Source organism: Rhipicephalus sanguineus, chromosome 2, assembly GCF_013339695.2.
Source record: "Rhipicephalus sanguineus isolate Rsan-2018 chromosome 2, BIME_Rsan_1.4, whole genome shotgun sequence".
NCBI lineage: Eukaryota > Metazoa > Arthropoda > Arachnida > Ixodida > Ixodidae > Rhipicephalus > Rhipicephalus sanguineus.
Window position 1 is genome coordinate 216420500 of NC_051177.1, and position 22314 is coordinate 216442813.

General features: G+C 46.6%; 1 protein-coding gene across 2 annotated transcripts in view; it reads right to left on the reverse strand.

Moving 5' to 3' along the window:
- Positions 1-22314, reverse strand: part of LOC119384080 (transmembrane protein 117) — a 77400-nt gene that overhangs the window by 19954 nt on the left and 35132 nt on the right. For both annotated transcript variants that reach the window (XM_037652364.2, XM_049412759.1), the window contains 2 exons: positions 10005-10131; positions 1123-1278 (listed from right to left, as the gene is read on the reverse strand). In XM_037652364.2, coding sequence (XP_037508292.1) covers positions 1123-1278; positions 10005-10131 — 283 coding nt within the window. The remainder of the gene's footprint in view (positions 1-1122; positions 1279-10004; positions 10132-22314) is intronic.

Sequence of the window (22314 nt, forward strand, 5' to 3'; positions counted from 1 at the left end):
TGCAAAAAAACGGCAGGAAGTCAAAGATGGAAGCTTGCGAGGAAAAAATCCGCAAACAGGGGGCAGTGGGTGCTCGAGCCGACGTTTTGACAAGTGGACTTGTCTTCTTCAAGGCTGGAACTGAATCCAGCCTTGAAGACAAGTCCACTTGTCGAAACATCGTCTCGAGCACCCACTGCCCCCTGTTTACGGATTTTTTCAATTGTTATGCAGTCGTCTTTGATGATGATGATGATGATGATATGTGGTGTGTAATAAATTCATGCCAAAGCACACCAAAACTGGTAATGAGTTTTCAATAATAATAATATCTGGGGTTTAACGTCCCAAAACCACAATATGATTATGAGAGATGTCGTAGTGGAGGGCTCCGGAAAGTTCAACCACCTGGGCTTCTTTAACGTGCACCTAAATCTAAGTACACGGACCTCAAACATTTTCGCCTCCATTGGGTAATGAGTTTTCAATGGTGCAGTGAATTGTAATGGACCATGTGACATGGTTGTACAAAGGTCTGATCACTGTATACCATTTAAAATGTACAAGAGCTAAAAAATTACACCATCTCCCACTAAAGGGAACCATGTGGGGATGTGAAGCAGCGCATGGGTCGACTTAAAGTTCCGTTCATCACGGGCACCTTGCCCGATGTTATCGCATCCTTGCAAGTGGAGAACACCATGAATTCACTGTGGTTGCTGTTGCTGTTACTCGTCCCAAACTCTTGTTGGAGCACGCCACACGGGTTCATTGCACGTCTGCAGAATCTCGTTCCCCGATGCCATCACGTGATTGCTGAGAGAGTGTAAGGGGAAGAGGCCACAGCGTCTTACCCAGGCCCTTACACAGGCCCGAACGCGCTAGTGCGTGCCAGCGCATTCTGACTAGGATACAATGCGTTGGTTCATCGCGCGTCTGTAGAATCTCGTTCCCCGACGCCATCGAATGCTTGCTGAGAGAGTGTCAAGGGGAGAGGCCAGGGCGTCTTACCGTGCCAGCACACGATTCCCGAGTGGATGGTCACCAATGGAAGGACAGACAGAGCCCCAAGCAAAAGCTGCTTCGCATCTAAAATATTGCTATGACTAGGCTATAAATATGGAAGCAACGAGGTTCACTCACCTGTAGCTAATGTGGCATAGTTGACCACGGTGCGCACCTTGTTGTCGAAACCAGTGTATTGGCCATAGTCCTCTGGCTGGTAGAAGATCTGGTTTTTCCACATGTTAAGGTCCAGTAGCATCACCACCACAATGATGCCATAGTTGAACCACTTGCCTGAAACACAGTTGTCAACCACAGTTGACTCTGAATAGTTATTTCAAACAAAAGTGAACTGCTCAATAAAAGCGGTTATGTGGGGCTGCAACTTTTTGAGTCCCAATTCCAGTGCATCTGCCAACAAACATGCACCCTTCAGTGACGTAGCCGAGGGTAGTGTTTTTGGGGGGTTCCGACGCTCCCGAAACAACAAAAGGTTTCAGGGGGCGGGCTAACGAAAAAAAGTGGCAGTTTTCAATGGGACAGGGGTTTAGGGAGGTTCATCTTACAGAAGTGCAGGGTTTAGGATTCAGTATGCAATTACTGGTGAACAGTCGAATTAAATGAGAAACATACGCGGAACATAAATACAGTTAACGTCCGATTTTTCGGACTTCGTGGGACAGCGAAATCATCTGAAAAGTTGGGCAGTCGAACAAAACGAATTCATGCTTTTTTTATTCCACTCAAGCAGTCTAATCGCCACAGCCGCGTCCGAAATAGCTTTGTCTCTCAGTACACTTTGTGGGGTTTCGGGCTGCGGCTGGCCCAGAAACCCCTCAGGGACGAGACCAAGACAGACCAGCAACCATCTTTACTCCGCCGAGCATGGGCCACAGATGCCCGTTGCCAGCGGCTGCTGACCGCGAGCTGCGAGTGCACACGTGAACATCGTTCTCTTCTTTATGAGTGCCTCGCAGCCGCCGAGCATTCCCATACTGCCCCCTCTCCTCCAGTGAAATAGGGGAGAAGGACACGGCGGCCATCACCCTTGGCCACAGCGAACCGCACGTGGCACACACAACAACGTCCCAGCACCATCAGTCAACATATGGGACCTGCCAGGTGGCGTAACTGATGCCTCGTGCCCCCAAGTGTCCCGGGCGCCACTTGGGAGGGGGCGCCGAGCCGAGTTCGCCCGACATGCGCTCGGGGAATTCCTGAGGACAAACGGGGCGCTAGCGCCTCGTGCCTCGTGGTAAGGTCGCCCCTACAGGTTCAAAACCAACGGGGGCATGCCCCCACACTATTCCTACACCCCCTTCCTTGCCTTCTTCTCCCCTGGTACCACCCGTGAGGCTAGACTCCTTTGACTAGTTAAATGGGGCTCCTTTCCTTGAACAAACGAAACAAAATCTTCTGGAAGCCTGTGGCAATTTGTCGGCGCTTTGTCTGCATAAGCAGCACTGCCTTTTTTTGTCTGGTCCAGCGTATCTTCTGTCTTGGAATTGTTTTCGAGGAGGTGAAGGCTTGCGCTGCATTCTGTAGCCCTTGCATGAGCACGTCTCTGCGCCACGATTTCGGAATGCCTCTCCTTCTCTCCCTTCTTTTTTTTCTCATATCCAAGCCCATGAAAAGCAATAAGACAAAAAGGTCGGTGTAAGCCTATTTCCACATAAGCATTATTTTAACCATAAACGTACCTATCCAGGGTCGTAGACAAAAGCTTTTTTAAGTGCGAATGCACTTTATAAGCGACCCTGTGTCCGCCGTCCCATAGCAACGGCGCGAGCAGAGGAGAGGAGCGTCTGTAGCAACGGCGCAGCGACGTCACGCCCCACGTGACTGCGCGCGCTCCGCCCTCCGCTCCGTGGCTGCGCGCGCCCCGCGCATTGACTGTGGTGATTCAGGCCGGCGGCGAGACGCCGAACGAAAGCGTGCGAAGCGAGCCGAGTACCCCGAAGCCGATCTGGCGCGGGGACGCGCGATGCGCGAGCGAGCACGGGCCCTCGAATTCGATTGGCCGGACGCGCGCTTCAAGCGAGACTTCCTGGACCGCAGCTTCGGATATAGCTGCGCGGTGTGCGATCGACTGTGGTTCGACAACAACCTGAGCCCCATCTCGGGCGTGCGCAACGCCGCCAACAAGTTGAACGCGTTGCGGGTTCTTTGGAACGAGTTCGGAAGACAGATCATCATCATCAGTGAAAGTGCTTTGCACTTAAAAACGGCCAGACCTCCGTGGGTCGGCTGGCGCGTGCTCTCTCGCTGCCGTCTCCTTCGCTCGGCTCTGCAGTTTAGTCGTGCGCGCCGCCTCATAACATCAGCCCGTGCTTCGCACTTCCTCATACTCCCCTTCGGGGAAATGCGGGTTTTTTTTTTTCTAGGGTTCTGACTTCCCTTTATGTGTGATCTGGCATGTTTTTGAATGTGTGTGCATATATATACATATACAAAAATGTAATAATATCGGAGCAGTGGGAGGTTGAACCTCCCAAACCTCCTTCTAGCTTCGCCACGGAACTTATCACTTGAAATGTTCGTTTTCTTCTGGTTTGGCCAAAACCACCTTGGTTCTTCCACACGTAATAAGTGTACGTGAAAATCGAAAAGGGAAGCGCTGCCCACGGTCTTGTTGCTTTAAGGGACACTGAAGAGAAACAATGAATTCGTTTAGATTGATAAATTGTGCTCGGAGAACTCTTGTGTAGTTTACTTCACCACCATAGGTTTATTATTAGAGGAGAAAACCAAGTTCAAAGTTTCATTTTTAAATTTCACGCCGAACTTTGTAATTCGTAAAAAATTCAAAGAGCGTTTAACGTATTTTGGCGCCACTGGCTCGACGAAATTTCCCCAAACTTGTTATGTCAAGTCTCTGCCCCCCTCAGAGGACAATGTACTTCGATTTAACCGATTAGAAACTATGTAAGCCCAAGCAGGCGCCGTCAAAAATATGTGACGTCACGGCAAATGGTGTGGGAATTCCAAGGTGGCGTCGCCACCTGTATTTTGTTTTTTCGTGTTTTCTCGCTTATTAAGCGTCTTCTCGCAGCAAGCATGGTGTTTTTGGTATCGTGGAAGACTACTCTACTAATGCGAGAAAAATTATTGTGCTCTTTAGTGTCCCTTTAAGGGTTTCGATTGAGAAGCTCTTTACCAACTCATCCGACATGTCAGCCTCCAAGCTTAAGGCGAGCTTTCATGGGCAGATGTCGGTACAAAATGATGAAATGACAAAAAAAAACTAAGTATGGGCTTTTCTGCAAGGTTTCTATCTTGTCTTTTTCAAATCAGAAATTCGTTCCCAGACTGCTTTCTTCCATCAAATTGCGTCACCCCTCCTCATTTTTCTCTGTGTATTCCCCACGACGTTTTCCCCGATCAGCGTATGTAGGATGGGGTTGACTATGAGGAATGACATCCCTGAAGTAATTTTTGAGAAGACTTCAAGGTGTGGGCGTCTTCACGTGAAGAGGGAGGTGCCACGTGTGAACTCACTGTTGCTCACCAGATTAACACTTTCGTTTCTAGTCTGCATACAAAATCGCCTTCTCGGAAGCGCTTGCTGCAAACACGTGCGCAGGACTTGGGCTCATTGCCTCTTTCTAAGCTAGCTTTATCAGCCATGCGTCGTGATGTTTGTTATCCTTGAAGTAAAACCGTAAATGTGAACCCTGCTCTTTTGGGCAGGGTTCCATTTGGTGCCTTAAAAGTCTGTTGCCAGACTCAGGGGTCAATGTTGCCAGACTGCCACCAAATTTGGTGGATACATTTGCTCCTGTGGTTCTAGCTTTTTCGTAAGGTTTCTGTGTCATCCGCTGTGCATTTCGAAAGTGCCTGTGCGACATCGGCCGTTTTAATGAGCGGCATGAACGGACCCCGCATGTTGCAGAAGTCGGGACGCGTTCTTTTGCTGTATGCACCGTACAATTAAGATATCGGACTAGATTGTGTCGCAGAAGTAAGGAATCCACGCGCAACGATGCGTTTGAGTCCACGCGCAAGGAAAACTGAATGGCGTTGCAGAAGTCCGGACACATGTGTGCCATGCTGCAATACATCGGACTCGTGTCCCCGAAGTACGGAATATCTCCGTAGCTGTGCGTGCCGTGTCGACCATGCCCAACGACACTCGCACGATCGCATCGCTCGACAGCCGATTAACCGATCCCACCGATCACGGAGGCAGTGCAAAGCGATGCTGTCACATTTTTTGTACCACTCATGTTGATGCCGCCGACGCGGGACACTGACGGTCAATTTTCGCGTTTGACAATGCATCTAAGGCTTCCGCCTTAATAACATGGTAACGGTCACCTATATAAGAGGTTAAAAGGACTTAAGAGGAATAAACCACGACGTCGACCTTGTCTTCACAGCATACATAAAGCTTTCACTAGCAAGGGCTCACAGAGCCCTTGCTAGTGAAACGTACCAAGAAAACGTACCAAGAAAACAGTGTGCGATTAGTACTATTATCCAACAAACATTTCAATTTAAATAATCGCAGGAGTGCGCTTAACTGGGCTGGTTGGTACATGATTAAGAAGAGAGCAAACAGCGCTAAACACGGAACGGAGACATCAGCGCTTGTGTTTGTCGTTCTTCTTCTCCGTCCCGTGTTTAGCACTGTTTGCTCTCTTCTTAATATAATCGAATGTAACGTTAAAGTAACGACACTTTGCAATGTTCGAAGTGTAACTGGAACGCATTCGTTTCACATTAAAGGAACTTGTAACGGGAACTCATTCCAAAATTAGGAAGGAATGAGGAACGAGCTTTTGATCCTCTTTTAAAGGAACGTGTACAACACTGACCTTAGAACTAATGTAGTGCACCTTATCTTTTCAGTCTTGAATCTACCTGGATTTAGTGATCATTCCTTGCTGCATTCTGATGTTCAAATTCCTGTCCGTAACTACCTAAACCGAGTTAAACGCATCAGAGGCTTCAACGCCGTTAACGGTGAAGTAGCTCTTTTCCTGTACAAAGTTTTCACGGCATTCTGTTCACACTCACTGGGCATTGTTTATAAGGATGCATCTTGCTGTGCCACTCAGGTTTTTGGGATGTGACAGGGTTAATAATCCTTTAAAAAGAGTCTGCAATAAGCATTTATTTCACTCTACAAGGTTGATTAATTTCATGCAACGATGAGGATCCTACTTTCTCGTGGCTGCCGAGTACAAAGAGCTGCATTAAAGATGCCAAGGACTCGTCCTTTAACCACACTTTGCCTGCTATGCTGATCAACAATCCTAAACAATTTTGGAAAAAGAAAGACACTACCACAATACTTACAACTTCTGCAACTACCCTGTTTTTCATGCTCCTCCCATGGACCTATTTGACGTATCAGGCATTCGGAGCATTATAGAAAATCTTAGTTTCGTCTTCCTGTGGTGCCAAAAACATTAATTACAAAGTCTACAAGGTTCTATAACCCTTACTGAACTGCTTGAAAACAGGTCGCATTCCCAATGATTGGAATGTTGGGAGCGTGGTTCCTCTGCATAAGATTGCCATGACAACCCTAACTACTAGTACTGCTATAGCATGGAGCATGTCATACACTCCCTAGCAGAATCAAATTCCTTCTTTGTCACCCAGCACGGTTTCCACCTTCATTTCATCCTTCATCGTGGGGTTCTTGCAAAGCGTCGCATGAACTTCTCTTTCTTAAATTGCGTAATCTTAACATAGACCCTAATGTACTAGCATAGTTGATCGGCCCTCCTCACAATTCGTAACAGTGAACAACTTTGATTTGCATCCTTTGCTTGTCCACTCTGGCGTGGCTAAGGTGTCTCTTCTTGGGCCCCTCCTCTTTCTCATCCACATAAACATTTCTTCTTCAAATAATCTCTTTGCTCATGAACATGTTATTTACTGTGAAATTAATGACACCAATGATGGCTTATACCTTCAGTCTCACACTAACAAGATTCTAAATTGGTGGAATATTTAGAACATGAAACTAAAAAATAATAAGTGAAAGAATATGCGAATTTCTCATCATTCAAATGAACTTTCTACTTGCCATAGTAACAATGTTTCGCTTGTTATCCTACGAGTTCATATATGTTCATACTTCCTCTAACCTATCCTGAAAAACTTCCATTAATTCTGTCACAAATACTGCCAACCGTGTGCTTGGGTATCCTCGCAGGAATTTCTCTCGTTCATCCAGTTCACCAAAATTATTCCTCTATAAAACACTGGCACTCTTGAAATTAGAATACTCTGCATCTATCTGCAGCTCTGGCACTGGTTCACTCATTACTGATTTCGAAGCTGTGCAACACCGTGCCTGCCATTTCGTACTTTCTATCACTGAACAAGTAGCGTAACTACTATGAAATTAGGTTTATCCGCTCCTCTTTTCTCTCATCGCAGGTCAGTAGCTTCATTATGTCATTTTCATAAATTTTACTAGAACAGATATATTTGCTTAAAATGTACTTGTGGGCTAGTTGGTTGGTCATATTCACGATAAACGGCAGCGCACACCGGGTTAAGACAGATACACGAAACACAAAAAAAAAGGATGACACATGCGCTGAACTTCAACTCTGTTTTGTGTATCTGTGTTAACCCGGTGTGCGCTGCCGTTTATCGTGAACAGATATATGAAAGAAAAATTACTAACAAGACCATCATACATGTCAGCATGCACTGATTACCATAATAAAGTTGGGATTCCATCTTGTCACACAAAATGTTTTCACAACTCATTCACACCCAGAACTTGCGTCAGCTGAAATCACCTTTCCCCTGACATCACTTTTTCAACAAATAACGTCATATTTCGTAAAATCGTTTTTCTTCTTCTCGTCTATATATGCCTATTATTGTGCAACTTCTTCTCCCTTTTCTAATGCAGTCCCACTGCAATTCTAAATAACTGCCTTGCTGTGTGTTTGCAACCATGTATTGTCATGTACTTTTCTTGTTTTGTCCTGTAGTTTATGTCGTATTGTTTATGTATCCCCACGCCCCCCTGTAATGCCCTCAGGCCCTAAGGACACAATGAATTAAATAAATAAAAATATATTAGAGCGATGGTGTATATGGCTAGGCAAAACCAAAATTTGTCCGTCCGATGTGCCCAAAAACTCCTCGCACGTTTGTGTCACAGAAAGTGCGCAAGCCCCACTACTCAACACTGGTCCACTAAAAATGAAGAACAGAATACACGGGTGGAAAACACCACCTAATTTTCTGGACAGACGTAGCCAGTAATTGAGAAAGACTTTAATGAACCCTCGGGATATTAGCCCTTTGCAGTCATGTGTCGAGGTCACACTGACATGCTAAATTATCGGCTGCGGTCACACGTCAGGAGGCTCCAGACATGCACGCTTGCTCGCATCCTCTGTCCATTTCAGTGCCATCTCGAGGCACTGTTTTAGATGCGAAGCATCTTTTGGCGGAGTTCAATTCGGTGGTGGTGTGCGGCGTGACCACCCTTACTGCGCATGTGCAAACCCTTTCCACACACCTCCTCTCCCCCTCACCTCTCCACTACCCCTCCCCCTCTCCTGCGGAACGCCACAATGAGCGCCACTGCATGAGCGTCCCCTCCCCTTCTCTCTCCTCTCCTATGCTCCCCCCCCCCCCTCACTCACCTGTCGACCGCATTCCCCGCTCGCCCTGTGAGAATTAACGGCCAGGCTAGACGGAAGACACGACACGCGTAGCGTTCCTCTTCGCATTCCACAACGCGAGGTCGGTAGCATGCCCAACGAACGCCAACGGAATGCGATCGTGCAAGTGCTCCGGCTTCGAATCGCCTCATGGTCCCCTTTAGTGGGAGATGGTGTAATTTTTTCAATTACAAATTGCAGTTTTTGTCGTCTTTAGTTGACGGCAGCACTTTTTCAAACAGATTTGAGATTTTCACATGCAACTGTTAGCACATATTGCTGACCAGATGGTGATGTCTTCTGCACGTACATTGTATAGACAGGACTCACGCAAGCTTAGTGATGCAGATGATAATTTCAGTGCCGAGGAGGACTCCACTTGAGCACCACACTTCATATACAAGAATGTGAGTGGCAACAAGTACTGCACTGACAGAAGGGCAACCATCTTCTGCAGCTACACACGCAATGCAAATCCTCACCTCAACCTTGGCGACTGCTTCGAGTGTTAGCATACTATTCTCAAGTACGGCTGACAGGTCAGGTTGTAGATAACTAATTCTCAAATAAATCTCCTCCCATGCATTTTTTGTACCCGAGCGTTTTTTCCCCAAACACACAGAAAGGCTTCTGACTGGAACAACCACCAAAGGGTTGCCGCTTCTGCCTCACTGGTTAACCATCTGTACCAAGTGCTTGGGCGGTGGTGTTTCTTCTGTTCTTTCACCCATGCTCAGCATGATTAGCAATAAAAAGAAACACGAGAAGGGCTCAGAGATGGGCACGTGGAAAGGCCACACATGCTTGCCATGCAGTGCAGTGCTCATACAGTGGCCGTGCCGCAGCTGTTTTCCCTGGACTTGGCTGATAGTTACATAAAAACATTGATCACTGTGTAAAATCTGACATGCCCTCGGCATGCACAACACGATTGGAAAGGAGATAAATGGGAAATGGCAAAATCCAAGTCCTGGTGAACTTACGAGCACAACGTAACTCTCAGCTGAGTGCATTTAGCAGCACAGTGCTAATTAATGTGATGAAAATGAAGCTTACTGTGCCTAACCAGTTTGGGAACCATTAAAAATTCTTATTTCTACAAATCAGAACAGAAATGGAGTGATGTAGAGGGCGTTGAACCCAAATGCATACCGAACCTATATGTCTTTAGGTTCGACACATCCCGCTTGTAAGCTTTCAGTGCACCATGAAACTGCAGGCCCAAGTAATCATTACAATCAATTGTGAGCATTTCGTGCCGTGCACTAGTTACTTTCCAGCCGGATACATGGCATAAAGGGGTGCAACGTTAAAATAAAAAATGTGGCCCGAACAGAATATGGCACAAACCCGTTTGATCAGCAATGCACTTACCGCTAATGTGGAAGACAATCTCGGGCAAGTGGACATACTTCTGGAACATGTGGTACTTGAAGGAGGCCGCATGCAAACCAGGCAGTTTGATGTTCAGGTCGCACACAAAGTGCGGAAAGTCCCAGTCCTGCACAGTCACAACAGCAGTGGTTGACCACTTCAACTGTGGCGATTGATTCTACAGCAGTGTCACGTGCTTGTGACTGTGAAGAAGGCAGAAGTCAGACACTTAAAAATGAAACTCTTTATTTGCCAAACTTGTGCCCAGAAAATCAAGTAAGACTCGCTGCGCAAGAACGCAACACTCACAATACAACGATAGTGGCGAGTACAGTCATCGCAAAGTCATGACGGCAAGCGCATACAAGACAAGAGGCAGAAGAAAGCACAGGCGCTTTCTCTTGCCTTGTTTGCGCAGGCCATCATGTTCCAACTAGCCCAATTTGCTACATTGCTTCAGGTCATAGCAAAGATTCCAGCGTTATTGCTGGAAGCCGCATTAATTCCAGAATAAACTCGACTACTCATGTTGTGTGCACAATTTAACAAGAAGAGTCTAAACTAATTAGAAAGGTTGCCAGACATTCCAATGCAGCTAGCACCAAGCAATGGTTACACATGTATCCGGCCGGTCACATGATAATAGAAAAGGAAGCGTGCATGGCAATGCCCCCCTCTGAAAAAGCATTGTCCGAATATTTAAAAAAGAACATTGAAGCGAAAAAGTGCATGCGAAAAGAAAGAGTAACACTAAAGCAAGCAAAACTAGAGTTCTCGGGTTCATTAACCCTCTGAGGGTCAAAGACGTACATACACGTCATCCGCTAACAGCCACAAGACGGTCAGACGTACATGTTTGTCGCCATTCATGTATGTTTAAAACATGCGCACTTTTCGATTATTTCTCTTGCTTGGCATGTGCTGCCACACTGCAGGAATACGTTGAATTTTTTTATTGTGCCGATGTCTCTCCGTTTTTTTTATGCTTTACTACAGCGCTGCGCCGGCTAGTTTCGGTTTCGTTCTGCGGCCGGTTCCCGCTTGTTGCACATGCAAAACTGAGGGCTTTCTGGTTTATAATCTTTCAAAAGGTGACCGATTTGTTACTCTTTTGTTTATTGCTCCCCACAGGGGCGTAGCCAGGGAGGGGGGGGGTTGAGGCCACATACAAATGCACACACGAACATACATAAAGTATGGTTGAAGCCCCCCCCCCCCCCTGAAAAAATTTCTGGCTATGCCCCTGGCTCCTCGGTACGCGATTGCACCTGTTTCCGTGCAGGCACTGACTGACACAAATTATGCCACTGTGGTTGCATTTCCTGTTTCGGTACTCGCAAAAACTGCTTCCGTCTCGTTGGCAATAAGACGAATGATTATTATAGGTTTCGGACTTGTTTTTGCTTTCCGGACGCACTCACAACTACACAGTTTTCTTCAGTGCACTCACCCGCACAGTTTGCTTGTGCAATGGAAGTGCGCGCTGGCTTCTCTGCCGCAAGTGCATGTAGCGGCTATTCCTCCGAATTGCCGTCTGACTGCTCAATCAGAATCTGATTCAGTAAGTGTCAGCCCGTCATACGAGGAGTTACTTATGAGTTCAGACTGAAATGTTGATGAACGAGTGACATCTCAAAAGCGTGCGTGGTGAGACGATGCTGAGTGGATCAAAGGTGGCTTTTCTTCCCTTGTGTTTCCATTTAAAGCCACTTTATGCACTTATTTTTGTACGTCTGTGAACTACACAGACGTTTGCTTTAACGGACAATTTTTTAACAGTCATATGGTGTTTTTTTAGAATTTATCTTGCTGTCATTCACTAATAAACCATGTGTACGTAACAACACAAATGACTTTTTTGTCACTTTACGGTCACCCAAAAATATTTTAGACAATTTTTTTTCTTAATTAACTCTTTCATGCACAGAATTTAATTTTTGGCAAGAAACAGAGTTTCATGCTAAAAATGGTGAATTCTGTTTGATAAAATGATTTTCTCACAAGCAAAAAAAGAATTGGCACGTTTAGTTCAAAAGATATGAGGCGGTCACCTGAGGTGACCACCTTGCAGTAAGGGTCTACCGGTCAGCTTCGGTGGAAGGCTGCAAAACAGTGCTTTTTTCCCTGCAGGAGCACGAGGACATTGTATATACCACACATCCATCTCAATCTTGAAGGCTCATTGAAGTATTTCGCAAAACTTCTCCTCTAAGCACCAATAAAAAAACAATATATTACCAGCCTTCTAAGACCCTTCATGCACGGTGGTCCCTCTAGGTGACCACCAACTTCAGCGACACAGTGCTCTGTGCTGACTGAGTACAGCTCTTCAATTCTGGATTTGAGAGCTTTAGAAACGTGCCATACAAAATCTGACACAAGGGGCTGGTATGCTTCAAGAGAAAAAATATGAAAAAAAGGCGGTTACCTGGGGTGACCACTGTGCCGGAAAGAGTTCAATAGATTCGTCTGAAGGATTTATTTCAGCAATAAAAAAAATACACACTGAGGGGATGCATCTTGCGGGAGAAAATCAACCCTTTAACACGCATAAAATGGCTTAATGTGGACGACATGGACGACTTCCACTTGTGCGTGGCACCGCTGAGAGTTAGTAATGCTGTCTGGTACAATTTTATAGCCCATAGCGCTGCACGTTGATGTACCTTGTATGGCCCAAAGTATCGTCAAACAAGCTTCTTGCTAAGTCTGTGCCAACATACTGCCATCCAGACCCAAACACAGGTTTGCTGGGCTGGTATTCTATGAAGCATCGTCAACACTTGTAACGATGCCCATCGGTTGTCTGCTGATTCTTGATGTATAGACGGGCAAGTTGTCTGGCTTCTTCGACATGCTAAAGGTAGACTACAACGTGTAGATTGCCCTCATCACTGAGGGTCAGCAGCATGGCATTAAGTGTCGATGCTGGACCCCTTCGGTAAACCAGCTTGACAGTGCTATGTGTGTTGTTTCTTCCACGGCTGTGTTGTAAGCAAAAGTCACATACAGAAGGATGGCATCCCAAATCTTGTGTTAGACACTGATGTACTTTGTCAGCATGTCGGTGAGAATTTTATTTAGACACTTGGTGAGGCGGCTGTCCAGTGAGGAATTGTCTGGCTGCATTCGCTAGCACTAGGTCAGCCATGAACGCCGTACCTCTGTTGGTCATCTGGAGCGCCTTGACGCAGCAGGATACTCTCGACGAAGAATTTCAGTGCCTTTTGGCAGGGCTTTCATTTTGGTGTAGCAAGTCGGGTAGTTTGTGACCACAATGATCCATTTATTCCCTGACATCCAAGTTGGAAATGGACCCAGTAAGTCTATTCCGATCTGCTGGAACGGTTGGCAGACCGTTGTAGGAACCTGGCTGGACATGGCGGTGTCTTGAGTCACCGGCAGTCTCGGTATATCTTTATGTAATGAGAAACATCGGTAGTAAGGCACAGCCAGTAATACTTGTATCCTCGCTAGCTTGCGCAAAAAATCGAGGTGTCCAGCCGTCAGGTCGTCATGCAGAGCCTGTAGAATCTCTGGCCATACTGCTAAAGCCACCGCAAGAGGGTAGTTGGCTCAGACTGGCAAAAAGTTCTTCTCTATGAGAACGCTGTTTTGGAAGCAAAACTATGCCAGTCCTCGCTTAAATACCTTAGGGACAACGGTGGTCCTGCCTTCCAAGTATTCTACCGGCTCCTCAGTTCTGGGTTGGTTTGTTGCTGTTCAGTGAAGTCGTCTGCGCTCACAGTTCTGAGAAAGCTGTCTTCATCTTGCTCACTTCAAGGTAGCAGGTGAATAGGACAGCCACTCGGCATCAGAGTACTTTGTCCGGACCGATACACCACAGTGATGTCGAATTCCTTGAGTCTGATACTCCAGCATGCGAGGTGGCCTGAAAGGTCCTTTAAGTATGCCATGGTGGTTGCTTATGGTGACCTCCCGTAGAGGTAGGGATGAAACTTTGATGTAGCCCAAATGATGGCAAGGCACTCTTTTTCCATCGTGGAATAATTCGCTTCTGCCTTCGAGAGTGACCGACCTGCATAAGCAATGACTCTTTCTAGTCCTCCCGTCCTTTGCACAAGCACAGCACGGAGTCCTATCCAGTTTGTGTAGGTGTGGATTTCTGTATCGTCGTCCTTGTCAAAGTGTGCGAGTATAGGCAGTGACTGCAGGCGTCGCTTCAGTTCTTAGAATGCTTCCACATGTGGTGTTTCTCACCTGAACTCCACGTTCAACTTAGTAAAATAAGTTAGTGACCTGGCAATGCAGGAAAGGTTCTTGGCAAACCACCCATAATAGGTGCTGTTACGATCGGCTTTGGAATGCGATGTGGCCGGCACCATGATGTGCGCTACTGTTGGTCACGCTTGTTACTCGTAAGGTTTCCCCTTAGGCCGGCGCTTGGAGGAAGGCACGGAGCGGAGCATGTTTCGGGAGCTTATGCCCGCGTGGGCAGGCAGGCATGGAATGCAGCCGCAGACGGGTTCTGGCTGAAACAAAGGGGAGGCCTCGGACAACTCTTTCTACCGGGCGCAGTCGGCATGGGACAGCGCCTGCCTCGAGTTTCCCACCAAACCTCTGCATTCCTTATTCCGAACGCAGACATGAAAGAATGTGCGAGTTCAGGGGCACCGTCCGTCTCCCCCTCGAGGTCAGCAACACTCCCCCCCCCCCCTCCTACTCTTTCAGAATCTCATCCTCGCCTTGGGATCGTTGGGGCGTGGTGTGTGTATTGTGTGACTCATTGCCTCTGTTCTGGAGGCCGGATGCCGGGATGGCAAGTCACCGGATTGGCGGGAGCTGCGGATACCAGTTTTGAGTGCCTCAGGGTTGTTGACTTGGGGCTTTATAAGCCAAATGCTTGTTGTAAAAATCTCTCTCTCTTCTCTATCCTCTTGATCTGATGGAAATAAACCTCTGTCTTTTCGTACGAGCACCTTCCTCTCTGCAAAAGATGGGCTAACAGGCACTTCGGTGGAGGCCAGCTACCACTGACGCGACCCGCCGGACCCGAGTCGTAACAAACTGGTGACACCGGTGGGATGCCGCTAATCCCTGGTCGTAACAGTGCACAGACTGAGAAATTGGCCTATTTCCTTCCTGCTGCCGGGTGGCGCGAAGGCAGCAATGGCAGCTGTCTTCTGTGGGTCGTGCCGGACTCCAGTCTTGCTAGTGACGTGTTCTCAGAACAGGAGCTATCCATCTTTAACAGTCTGACTGCTGCCTTCTTTACCGTCACAAATGCATGACATCTGGTGGAGGTGCAAGGTAAGTGGCATTTGTCGAACTCTTTGACAACAATGAGAAACAGTTTTTGTATTGCTACAGGTTTCCGAGCGTTCCTGTTTGTGAGTGAAAAGGCTTGGGTTGATGTCAAATGATGGTCAAGTTGTCGGGGATCGCCACTGTAGCTTCATCAGAATCTGAGAAAGCAAATGCATTGCTGACAGCCACTATTTCTTCTAAGTATTCTATCATCATGCCTCTGCTTAAGTGTTTGTATTCGCTGCTAAAGTTCGTCAGCATGACCCTTCCTCTTCCTTCATGCAGTCAAGTGATTCCTCTCACAACGCAAATTTCATGGTCAAGCAGCAGATGTCGATCACCTTCGATGACGCCTTCTATGTCGGCGGGTGTTTTGGTACTGACAGTGTGGAGATAGGTTTTACGCCAAGCTTACCCTACGAGGCGACCAAAACGCGACGTTCTCCACTGCCGCAGCGAACAAAGACGCTACAGCCGGGTTCGTCGACTCTGCGAAAGGGCACAAATAAGGCACTCAAGGCAGGTTGTCAACAAACACGAATTTATTAACCCAAGATGCAGCACAGTGCGACCATCACGGGCTTGCGAGCCGTATAGGGAAACTTCGCAAGACCGGTTGAGTACGCTTGCCAGCGGTGTTACGACTATCACACAAAGGACAGCAGTCGAGCGCACGAATGAGAAGCCACTTGCCAGAGCAGCGCGTCAACCTCTCGTGCAGGCCTGAGAGCATCTGACACAGCAAGCCAGCGCCACACAGAAGCGAGCTCCTGGGAGAGGGCACTGTCACTGGCGGCCAATGAGGACCGCGAAGCGCAGTGACGCAGGCTAGCGTGTTGTGCGGCAAGCATTGTTCGGACATGTCCGGACACGTGGCACTGTGTGGGGAACACCGACACATGGCTAGCAGGCAAAAAGGCCTGGCGGCGTAGCCACCGTAGCCATGTTGCTGATTAACGGCGGTTCCTGGAGCTCGAGCCACGCAGGGCCAGCACACGCGCTAGCTGGAGGATGAGGCGCCAAAGGGGAGGGCACGCTCGATTCCCACAACGGGTATTACGGCCCTAAAGTGAGGTAGAATGACGACTTTATCTTTGAGCACATTCAAAGCACGGTAACCGAGGTTTGCATCTGGAGACATTGCTTTGTCCACTGCCAGCATTATCGACTTGGATCTCAAGTCCATGACTGTGCCGTACTTATTTCAGAACTCATTTAAGAACTCATTTAAGAACTTATTTAAGAAATCATTTAACTCAAGGCGAGCTCATTGGTATAGACCTATTAGAATACACAGCGCTTAATGAACACAAACACATGGGGTGAGAACGAGGACGGGCATTTAGGAAGTCTACGCCAAGGATGACATCCCTCGAACAATGCTGCAGGCTGATGAAACTTGCAGGGTAAGTCTGGTAATTAATCGTGACTCTCGCTGAACAAATTCCAGCAAGTGTTATTTGATGACCTCCCAATGTCCGGATTTCGGGTCCTTCCCAATGTCTTTATACTTTTCTAGGCTTCAGGATGAACGGCACACTGATGACGGTGTAGTCGGCTGCGGTGTCAAGCAGCGCAGTGACATTGTGGCCGTTGATAACCTTGTCAATTGGTGGTTAGTCATCTTGCAATATGGTTAGGTTATGGCGTCGAATCATGGCTGCGTTGGCTTGCTTTGCTTCTGTTACTTTGCGCCAAGTCAGCTTCTTGAGGCAGAATTTTGTCTTCAATAATTTGGCTGGCTGGCAGCCTGATGAAATGTTGTCTGAATCGTTTGCTTATCGTTATCACCATGGCAACGGAGGATCTTCAGAACAGCGACAAGCAGCAACCGCACCTCCATCGGTTGCTGCTTTTAGTATTCCAGATATGGACTGACAGATCGGCTCTGGGTGAACTCTCAACGCAGCGGCAACATGTAATGGCCTCGCAAACGGGAAGGTCGTCGGCGCCATCATGTGGTTGTTTACCTCGCTGTGTAAGTGGTGCGTTGACGGAAAAACCGCGCAGTCCCGTCTTGCCATACTTGCAGCGGCAGTGGGTATGGTTGGCTTCCTCGCAGTGATAGCAGAGCAAGTGGTGGTCGAGGGTGCGCCAAACATCAATCTTCTTCGGAGCGTAGTGCCCGGTGACTGGCAGATGTGATAGCATAGGGGTAGCGACAGTGGCTCACGACGAAATTGCAGTGGCGCAGGGTCCCGATGTGGATCCGCAGTGGCAACAGCACAGCAAGTGGCAGTAGCATACTTCATCGCTTCTAGCAGAGGCTGCAGCAACTCGGCTACAGCCAGAGTATGCTGAACTGAGGCTGCGATTGAGGAAGCAGCTTATGCAGCTCTTCGCACACGACCGCTCTGACTGAGAATCTGGTCCTGGCCGAGCCGTAACGCCGCAGATGCTCTGAGATCGCCAAAGAACCCTGCATGTGGGCTGCCCACGCTTCTACTGGCCGGAAGATTCCAGAATGAACCAACGCGCCCAACAAAGCATTTTATGGATTAGAGAGTGTAGTGTAGTGGGCAGGCTCTGTAATGTTCGTGTCTAACCTCCGTATTCATAAACACTCCTTTTCTTATACTTAAGGAGCACTTAAGTTAAAGTATTAAACCCCTGTCACACGGGGCAACTTAACTGCATTTTGAAGGAGTGCACTTCGCTGCTGGTGTCATATGCACGCTTGCACACGGGAACATTTAGTGACACTCGCTGCAAAGTGCACTTGTCGGTGAGTGCGTTCGCCGAATTCACTTCGCTGCGAAGGAGTGTCTAGCCTCGGTAGCAGTGGCTCAAAAATAAATAAGGCATTATCCGAAACCGAGTTCATAGCATATTTTGAACCACTGTTTTCGTTATTAGAAATACTCTTATGCATTAAAACATACTACACCACAAAAAAATTACTCTGCTATTCTCGCTCTCGGGCAGTTTACAGCCACGACCGCCAGGGGCATGCCCAGCACACGCTGTGCAATGGCCGCAGCCACCACAATTGTACGTAAACTTTATTTTAAACACTGCTTATAGCTGTAACACATCATTATTTAAAAACCATTGCCTGAAATAACAAATATCTGTCGTGCTACTTAAATACCCATCGCAATTACCATCATTTCCAAAGTACACTTCACTTTCTCGTGTAGCAGTGCACCGCCAAAGTGACTTTCTGGGGTTGTGAGTGCACTCACTCAAAATAACACTAAGTTTGCCCGTGTGACCAGGGTATTAGAAAGGGCAAAGGGACCTTTCAGCAGTGGTGCCACTCACAAAGTGAGATTTAGAGCACTTTTCGGAGTGCAAAATGTTAATTTTGGAGCAGTTTGTAGCTCCTAGATATGCAGTTCGAAGCGCTTTGGAGCAACTACATGCACACTGCTAAAGACTTCTAAGAGATTTTGAACATTTAGATTGACAAGCATAATTCTAAATAGTACTGGCATACTCTAAAGCAATACTGCTGTGCAAAAAAGCAATAACAAAAAGCAATAACTAAATTTGTATTTTCTCAGTTGAAATGAGAACACCCGACCTGTTCACAGAGGGTGCACTAGTATTATTTGAAATTGAGGAAGCTGCCGAGACCTTGGCTTCTACATCTCTTGAAGTTTTGCATTTACTGCTGCTAGCTTAGCCATATTTTCGGAAAGGCTACAATTAGCTTGAGCCAGTAAAACCTGGGCAGACTCAATGTCATTGATGTTGTTTTGAGCCAGGCCAGTCTTGCTGAGTCCCTGGGCACACTCAAGCATTACTTTAGATGAAGCTAGGCGTTTTTCAAGTCTGTTTTTCCCCACAGAGCTTCATCCTCTTCTCGACAATTGGCTGGTTCTCAACCAACGTTTTCCTCTTCTGTCTCTCTTGCTCCTCCCGTTGAAGACGTTTGGAGTAGGCGGAGTGACAACTTCTAACAGCCCGGATGAAATCCCTGGTAAATGGCACGCTGTGTGGGTCACGGATGAAATGCTTCATATAGCTTTTCACCTGGCGGATGCCACTGGCTGCTTGTAGCAGCTTTTGTAGCAAGTCATGTAGCAGAGATTTCAGCTTTTGGAGCAGGTAATCACTGAGCTATTACACGGCAGACTTCCCAGATTTTGTAGTTTGTCAATGGCATTAAAGTACTGCAAAGCATCATTATCATATACATCATAAGGAGTACAAGAGTCAAAGACCATGCGTGAACAATCTATGTACAACGAATGGGCACTGACGTAATAAAATAGTAGTGCAAGCAGAAGTCACTCCATAACAAGGCACATGCAAGTGTCTGTCTTGTTACTTGCGCAGCAACTCCAGGCTTGCCAGAGCCTCGGAGAGCTTCTTCCTTTAGGTGCTGCTAGGAACATCAGAAACGCATTTCACTTTCCCGTCTTTTGTGAGGAGCAGGTCGGCATGGCTGAGCCAGCTTGATTTCACTCTGGAGCCTCTCTAGTCTCCTTTGAATCCTCATTCCGGGATCTTTTGTGGGTGACTCCATCAAGGCTGGCATTTCCAGTCGTTGCAGCTGTTGCATGCGGGACATTTTCACAGCCTGCAGGAGTTTTTGGTTTAGGGGAACAGCTCTCTCAAAATGCCATCACGGTTCTTAGGCTATTAATGCTTGCAATTGAAAAACTGGCTCATTCTCGCAACGTCTGCAGCACCGGACGTCATACGCTCCATCGAACTCACAGTTACTGCATACCGGAAAAAAAGAAAGAAAAAACGGCCCGAGCCGGAAGCAACAGAACACCCTCGCAAGGAAAATCAAAGCAGCAGTTTTGGTTTCAAACTGGGGTTCGGTCCCGACAGACTTGATGTGCCGCTTTTTGGCACAGGTGTGGCACAATTATCCACAAAAGTAGCCTTTTGTACCAACAGGAGCTCTACATTAGCGCAATTTGGTGCAATTGGCGCAGCAGTTCCACCACTGCACTGATTGTCACGATTATCAATAATGCGCTTGTTCTCGCTGAAGCCGCACTCACAATCGGCATTCTCGTGTGGCAGGGACAGCAAGGCACGAACCAACACAGAAAGTAGAACAGACTGTTGGGCGAGTTAATGCATGATGTGGAAAACTGCACGAAAAACGTAGACAAGGGAAAATACGGACGACACAAGCGCATACTAACAACTGAAAGTTTATTGAAAAAACACAGAATATGAAGACCAATAAAAACCACGTGTGCAAGATTAAACAGCAGACAGGAACTACACGTGCGCATCAAGATACGCAATCTCCGCCTCATGCATCGCCACAGGCCATCTGTGGCAAAGAAAAATCCTTGGTGAAGTGATCCATGCTAAAACGCAACGGAAAGCACACTCAAAGAAACCTTGCCCTGAGGCGAAAAGAACCATTCACATTATGAGCTAGGAATTGAGGTGTCTTGTTAAAAAAATCCAAAGATAATTTTTAAAACTTTAAGTTAAAAAAAATTCTTCCACGAAGCACCCAAAGAGTTCTGGAGATACGTGAATACACAAACTCGTCTTAATGCCGATAAAGAAAAACTGCAAGCACAGTTTTAATGCTTTTTTTTCATCAGTGTTCATGCACGATGATAGACAAGTACCGACTTTTAATGATGCTTCTGACACACCTGCCAAACAAGAAATAGCAATTAGTGTCCAAAAAATATTGAACCTGCTCCTTAAAATTGACAAAAAGAAAAGCGCAGGACCTGTGAGAATACCAAATAAATTTCTACATAGTTACGTAGTTCGGGTTTCCAAGTATTTCACAATTATTTTCCAGTCCTCAGTAACCAGCGGTTGCTGTCCCAATGCTTGGGAGGACGCTAAGGTCAGACCAATACACAGTGCTGGTGGTACAGTAAAAGCTCATTATTTCCAACTCGAAGGAGACTATAAAATTGTTCGAATTAAGCGGAGTTCGAATTAGCAGGCGGGCGCAAGAATGAACTGACATCGCACCACACTGTGCAGGCAGACCCCAAAGACGCCACCTCTGGACTGGTTATCAAAAACTAGGCGCTACTACACGCTCGTGGCAGATGATTCGGTAAATTAAGTTCCTGGAGCTCCAACAGCAAATAGAATTAATTGATCAGTCAGTGATATGCCAGAAACAAGCATCGATATGCATTTATGTGAGCAGTGAGCCTTAATGTGAAATAAATGACGCTATTTATGCTCCAAAACACATTTATTTATTTGGCATAGTTAACGGAATCAAAAGTAAAAGTAATAATTAATTTGCATTTGCTTGCTTTTCTTCTGTCGTGACTCCATGAGCATCGTTTGCAGCTTGCGCAAGAGCTCCAGTGCAGCGTCCGAATTCTCATCTGCTGAGAAATGCTGCTGGGGTTCCCCAAGGTAGTGTCTTGGGCCCACTACTGTTTTTGATTTTTATCAATGATTTACCTAAAGATATTACAGTCCCCATAAGATTTTTTGAGATGATTGTGTAATATATAATCCAGTTAAATCTCCTTCTGATCAATCAGAACTGAATGTAAATCTCCAGAAAATAAATAACAAGTGCATTAATTGGCAGATGGATCTAAACGCAGCAAAATCTATTGCGATGAGCGTGTCCAGGAAAAAACGCATTATAGAATGGACGTACTCCATAAACGATCGTGAGCTTGCCAGAGTTGAACAACACAAATACTTGGGTTTATTGTTAACCTCAGATCTACAATGAAATTTGCATGTCGACAACGTTTGTGCTAAGGCCAACAAAGCGCTGTGAAGACTTTAGAGAAATGTGCGCAATGCCAGCTCAGAAATCAAATGCTTTGCTTACAAGGCACTCATGACAATCATGGAGTGCGCAAAGGTGGTATGGGATCCATATACAAAAAGTAATTTAAAAGCTAGACAGAATACAAAGACTGGCTTCACGTTTCATACTTAATAAATATCAGAATTTCCACTCTCCAACTCAGCTTTGTAATCTAGCCCTCGTTCGACCACTAGAACAAACGACACAGTATGAAAGGCTTAAATTACTCTTTCTAATAATTAAAGAACAAGTGAAAATTGACAAACCAAAATACATAGAAATGAAAAGTGGGGAAACATCAAGGCCCTGGCA